The sequence below is a fragment of the Protomyctophum parallelum genome (genome assembly GCF_964188405.1).
Source record: "Protomyctophum parallelum genome assembly, chromosome: 1".
Lineage (NCBI taxonomy): Eukaryota > Metazoa > Chordata > Actinopteri > Myctophiformes > Myctophidae > Protomyctophum > Protomyctophum parallelum.
The window spans coordinates 51,732,288-51,739,063 of record NC_139697.1 but is presented as its reverse complement, the minus strand read 5'-3'; the positions used below and the strand labels follow the sequence as shown (position 1 = coordinate 51,739,063).

The 6,776-nt window shown below is 47.4% G+C and overlaps 1 protein-coding gene across 1 annotated transcript in view; it reads right to left on the bottom strand.

Annotated features, from left to right (window-relative positions):
* The window catches only part of LOC310875453 (extracellular calcium-sensing receptor-like), a gene marked incomplete at both ends in the record, with an annotated part of 37,666 nt that extends 32,773 nt beyond the window's left edge, over positions 1 to 4,893 (bottom strand). Inside the window, 3 exons of the mRNA XM_083788688.1 lie at positions 3,451 to 3,732; positions 3,845 to 4,544; positions 4,873 to 4,893. Coding sequence (XP_083644814.1) covers positions 3,451 to 3,732; positions 3,845 to 4,544; positions 4,873 to 4,893 — 1,003 coding nt within the window. The remainder of the gene's footprint in view (positions 1 to 3,450; positions 3,733 to 3,844; positions 4,545 to 4,872) is intronic.
* Positions 4,894 to 6,776: the final 1,883 nt, after the last annotated feature.

The window sequence follows — 6,776 nt, the reverse complement described above, 5'->3', positions numbered from 1 at the left end:
TCTGTCCGATATATCATTTTCCATCCTAATTGGCTAACATTGGCTTTCAATGTATGCAGGATTGGCCCATTTTGAACAAAAAGCCTCAAATCATCCAATTGCCATCCAAGGCAAGAAGAAATGGCACCCTTTTCACATTGGCCTATTATAGCGCCACCAGGAGGCCACAACCTGACCTGCCCTGGTGGAGACCTGTGCCGATGGGCACTTTATCTAGCTGTAGATGTTATCTGCATTGGTCTGAAAGGTGAATTTATTGTCTATGGTCGTTCCCAGATATTTAAAGTCACTGACCTGCTCCACTTCCTCCCCACTCATAGTAACAGGCCTAAAGATGGACCCTGGACCCTCTGCTCTTGCCCCACCTCCCAAACACAGCTCCTTGGTCTTAGTGACATTAAGGTCAAACCAGGTGGCAATACGGTCAGTGTGCTGGGAGTAGGAGGGACTGGAAACGTCCAACCAAGGCCATGTCATCAGCGTACGTTATGATAGAGAACTCTTTGTTGGTGTATTTAAACTAATTTGTTTATAGGGAAAATAACAGAGGTGATGAAACGCACCCCTGTGGAACGCCAGTATTTAGGACAAGGCAGTCAGACAGAGTGTTATTAATACAGACTCGTTGGGGTCTCTCTCTCAGAAACTCCCTAATCCACAGAATGACATTTCAATGACGTTCAGGTCACACAGGCGTTTTAGGAGAATACGGGGTTGGACCGTATTCAAAGCAGAGGAGAAGTCCATAAAAAGGACACGGACATACTGTATGTTTTAGGCTTGTCTAAGTGACTATATGTATTTTATCCAATAAAGTTAGAGTGGCAACCACTCAAAAAGAAGATAGCCACTAGGTGGCGCCACCGCACTTCATTCAGTTGCCTTTTGACTCGCAATGTTTTCTCATGCTGCCAATAAAGCCCTGAATTGATTTGTATTGAGAACAGAACGGACAGAACAGAACACTGAAATGGTAACTTCACATTGTACATTTTTAATAGGCCTATACAGTACCAGTAAGACACCTGAGGGAGTACAGGTGTGTTAATAGGCCTATACAGTACCAGTAAGACACCTGAGGGAGTACAGGTGTGTACAGGGCACAGGGTTTGATGAGGGGGGGGGGGGGGGGGGGGCAGTTTAAAGGGCCGGGACTTCATTTTCGGACCTGTTGAGAACTCTAGTTTTCTCCGGCTGTCGGCTGCACTAATTCATTTGGGGCAGGCCCTTCTAGAGTTTAAATGGACAGGTACTGTATTAGTCAAAAGGGAGACATCGAAGAGGAATGACGGATGGGCAAGGATCAACATATTGAATGTCAGGTTCTGACATATATCCATATATAAAGAATAGTGTTGTATTCAAAAGAAGAGAAGTTGATGAAAGAGACCTTATTTGCAAGGTGGCCTGCCTAGATTCCAACAATGGTTCCGTCCCGATTCCTCTGAGACATGGCATTGAACATTGAAGTTACAGGTTGGCATGCATTTGTCTTGCTTGAATGTAAGCATTTTCTTCATACATCTAAATGTTTCAATAACTGCCACAGGAAAAAGCTTGGTTTTATATTCGTGCCCCCCTCCCCTCCCATTTCTTTATTTTTTTGCTTGCAGATCATGCGCCAATACGCCAAGGCAGTTTGGATGGAAGGTCGTATTGGAATGGAGGGGACCGTCCCTGAAATATGGATCAATATGATTGAGAAAACGATAAGGTGGCCAAAGACAAAAGTCAAATTTTGTTATCTCCCAGCCTTTCCCAGTCTTCTTTAGGCACCATGCCTAAAGAAGGGAAACTGCCCATAGATCCGAAGTCCCGTTAGTCCGAACATGCACTGCTCCCGTGCTTGCGGTTAGGTTTAGGTTTGCTCCCGTGCTTGCGGTTAGGTTTAGGTTAGGGTTAGAGATAGGGATAGTAATTTCGGAACAATGAACCTTCTGACTAATGACACGGCACCTAAAGAAGACTGGGAAACATTTCAACTAAAGAAAGTTAAATTTACATCAGGTAACCTTGTACTTTTCATACAATGGTATTGGAGTAGTCATATATCAAATGTGTCTTGTAAGAACTGGAATTGTCTATTTTCAGAAAGTGCCGAAGAATGTGACAAATATTTGGAGACCAGCCATGCAGAGGAAACCAGCCATGCAGAGGAGGAAGAAGTTGTTGAACATTAGAGGAAGAAAAAGACCAAATCGTTTGAGGGATTTGCTCAATGTAGCCTACGTTCTTTTCATTTAAATCAACTACAGTATTCATAATAATGTTAAAGGTGTATATTCAGTGATTTCACTTAATTCAAATCACTTTTTTTTGTTTTTAATAATCCTCATATCCTAATATTCTGGGCGTTTTTGGTGTTTTAAGGATTATGTTATACTTGACTGTAGCTATTGAACAATAGCCGATCTACAAGCTCATAGCGCGGCACTGAGTGATATATATATATATATATATATATATATATATATATATATATATATGTAACCGGTGTAATCTGTCTCTCTCTGCGTTGTGTTGAATGGAGTATGGACAGACGGACCCAGAACTGTCTTTGGAAACCACGTTTTATTCTGACAAGGAATAACAACACACACGTCTCCACGTTAGTTCTTAGTAGTGCAATGGCTCTCTCGTTCCAAGACGGAAGTAAAGAAGCTAAGAGCGACAGTAACACAACAAATAATATAACGTAACATACCTGACAAGGAATAACAATACACACGTCTCCACGTTAGTTCTTAGTAGTGCAATGGCTCTCTAAACAGAGTGAAACAAACACTGTATAAATCGATTTGCAAGTCCAATTCTTATTATGTTATACAGAGAAGTCAACAAAGACACCCACCTCGTTCCAAGACGGAAGTAAAGAAGGAAGAGGTGGAGGTGTCGCAGGACATTTATACAGGGGGCAAAAGGGGGAGACTTAAATGGGCTGTGACCTCTAATGCACTATGTATTCCTATACACATGAACCATGGAGAATTAAGTCAGGTAGAAGCACTTATTTGTGTCATATTTTGTGTAATTATATAATACTGTTACATTCACCCCCTCAGAATTACACAAAATTAGCAACCCACATCTCAAACAACACAGGCCTCAGGAAAACAAAACCACAAAAGTGGAATGACCAGCTATAGCAGCTACCCATGAGAAGGTTAAGAGACCAGAGATCCGCTTGACTAGCGAAACCTCACAATACTCCGTAGGCAACATGAGGTGCCTTATACACCACACATATCCAGGCCGTAGTTGAAGTGGGCACAATATATACAGTATATAAAATAAAAAAATAAAAAAAACAGATGGCAGTCAGGAAAGGAACAAAAACACACAGGAGAAACCCGGCGACGAAATCACACATGAACATTAACATCAACCATTGTTCCAAGTTGAGCCACAGACTCAATCAAATGACACACAGGCTTGATAACCCTACCAAACTTCGAGGTGCGTCGGGAACCTGCATCTTGGCCCTGAGGTAAAACAGAACAGGCGGGGGAGGGGACTGACACAGGGGAGGGGCCTGGCACAGGGGAGGGGCTTGGCGCCGGAGAGGCATGTGGCCCAGGAGGGGAATGTGGATTAGAGGGGGCACACAACTCAGACGAGTCATCCGGAGCCAGGGAGGATGTTTTGGATGGAGGGTATAGACTGGCAGTGTCTGAGCCACCATCATTGGAGGACTGTCCACGGACCCATGACGCTGTGCGGTCATCACAATCACTGACACAAGAGAGTGAGTCAGACAGAGAGGGTGCAACAGTTGCTGCTGCTGTATCCACATCCGACACCCCAGTCCCACGCGGATCCGTCACAGCAGAAACACCGGACCCACTGGCGGCAGGCTGAGAGACTGTGGCTAAGGAGTCATCTAGGGGCAGGAAGTTGACTGGCAGCAACAAGTTGCGGTGTACTACTCGCTCATGACCCTCCCGGTTCCTGATCCGGTGAATGTGGAGAGCAGGATTCGATGAAACAACGGTGTAGACAACAGAGTCCCACTTATCAGAAAGCTTCCGTTTCCCCTTCGCTCCCTTGTTCGCCACCAGCACCCTGTCACCAGGCGAGAGCGGCAGTCCCTTAGCCCTCTTATTGTACTGGTCAGACTGATGCTTCTGCTCAACTGAACTGTTCTTCTGGGCTAGGAGCATAGCGGACTGCAGGTCGCCTACCAAAGACTTCACATAGGCATCAAAGTCACAGACAGTGTCATCCAGTAGGACATTCCTAAACATGAGATCAATTGGCAATCTGGGGACCCTCCCAAACATCAAGTAGAAGGGAGCAAACCCTGTGGTCTCATGGACAGTGCAATTATACACGAAGGTCATGGACTGGATCATCTGAGGCCACTTCAGTTTTGATCTCGGGGGCAGTGACCTCAACATGTTGCCTAAGGTGCGGTTGAACCTCTCTGTTCCCCCGTTCCCCATGGGATGATAAGGAGAGGTTCTTGATTTGTCAACCCCAGCCAACTCCAGCAGCTCTGCAACCAGTTCACTTTCAAAGTTTGCACCCTGATCAGAGTGGAGACGCTGGGGAAATCCATAAACGCAGAAGAAACTATCCCACAGCTTCTTTGCCACCCTCTTCGCCGTATGGTCTTGGCATGGGAACGCATGTGCCAACTTCGTGAAGTGATCAGTGACCACAAGAACATCCACAGACTTATTGTTCTTGTCTTCAGCAGACCAAAAGTCGATACATACAAGCTCCAGCGGGGCAGATGTTGTAATGCTCTGCAGAGGGGCCCTCGCTGCAGGCTCCAGAGTCTGTGGCAGCACTTCACATGATTGCGCACGTCTTTCTCCATGTCATACCAGAAGAAGCGCTGACGGGCCAGTGACAGAGTTCGGGGCAGACCCTGATGACCAGCTTGATCATGAACACCAGACAATGCCTCCGACTTCAAGGATTCAGGCATAACAAACTGAAACCTCTTGTGCCTAGTCAGTGGGTCTTTCGTGACCCTGTAGAGGATGCCATTCAGGAGTGTCAGCTTCTCCCACTGCCTTAAGACTCTCAAGACTCGCTGGTCCTCTTTGCAGCGCTCACGTCTGGAAGGTCTGAGTTTCCTCTCAACGTAAGAGGCTTCACAAATGGATCTCTGCTGAGGGCATCGGCCACAACGTTCAGTCTCCCAGGAATATGTTTGATGTCGAAGTTGTATGGGGCAAGTTTGGAGACCCAACGCTGCTCACAGGCATCCAGTCTTGGCTTGGTTAAGATGTAGGTGAGGGGGCTGTTGTCTGTCCAGACAGTGAATGAATGACCCTTGAGCCAGTGACTGAACTTATCACATACAGCCCATTTCAGAGCCAAGAACTCCAATCTATGGGCAGGATAGTTGGCTTGGCTGCGACTGAGAGACTTGCTCGCGAAAGCTATCGGCCTTGCCTTCTCCTCACCCGCAGGCACCTGAGACAAGACAGCACCCACACCATCTAGGGAAGCATCAGTGGAGAGCATAAACGGCCTGTCAAAATCAGGATGTGCCAACACCACACTGTTGAGGAGTGCGCTTTTGAGATCTTCAAATGCCTTCTCACAGGCATGGGTCCAATCCTCGGGTGTCAGCTTACGGAAGGTTCCAGCCCTCAGACGGCCACTGGCACCCTTAAACTTCCTCTTCTGACCCGACGTTAGAGAATAGAGAGGCTTTGCAATAGATGAGCAACCGGGGATGTAATGCTGGTAGAACAGGGCCATGCCTAGAAAAGATTTCACTTTCCGCTGAGAAGGCGTACAGCCATCGACATCCATGAGGTCCTCCTTCTTGAAGCCAGAAATGACAGCCACCTTCTCCTGGTCAACAGCGACACCACTGCTGTCTACCACGTGACCTAGGAACTTCACCGATCTACGGAGAAAATGACATTTCTTCTGCGACAGCTTTAGGTTGTTGGCCCTGAGACGTGAGAAGACCACCTCAAGCCGCTTCAGGGATTCTTCCTCAGACGGGGCAAAGACCAGGAGGTCATCAAGGTAACATAGGAGACTGGAGAAGTTCAGGTCGCCAAAGATGCTGAGCATCATCCGCATAAAGGATGCCGGAGAGTTGCACAGGCCTTGGGGAAGCCTGTTGTACTCGTACAGACCTAAGGGTGTTGTAAAAGCTGTGTACCGCCTATCAGACTCATGAAGGGGAATGTTGTAAAACCCTGAGGTCAGATCCATAGTGCTGAAGAAGGCGTTACCACCAAGGGCAGCCAGACAATCTCCCTGATGGGGCAAGGGGTGGGCATCCTTTACGGTCTTGGCGTTGAGCCAGCGGAAGTCCGTGCAGATCCTCAAGTCCCCTGATTTCTTCCAGACCATGACCAGTGGGGAAGCATATTCACTGATAGACTTGCTAATGATGCCTCTCTCCTCCATGTCGGACAGCACTTCTCTCAGCTTGTGATAGTCGGCTGGAGGAACACGCCGGTAGGGAAGTCGGAAGGGGCGTTCATCAGTGAGGTGGATACGGTGGACAAAATCATGCGCTTCTCCACAATCCAACTTGCCCTTTGAGAAGACATCCTGATAGGTCAACACTAACTCGGCCAGCCTTCTCCTCCATTCTTCAGTCACTTCACAGCTCTCAACATCAACATCTGCCAAGCCACAGCTTCTGAGTTGCTGTAAAGGGTCGAGCCCAGGGTCTGAGTAGGACATAGAGTCAGGGTGGGAAGCAGTCTGTGACTTGCATACACCTTGAGTAAGGGGCAGGTCCTCCATGGCGACACAAGGGAAGACGTCGGCCAACTTGGCATTTCGGCGCAACG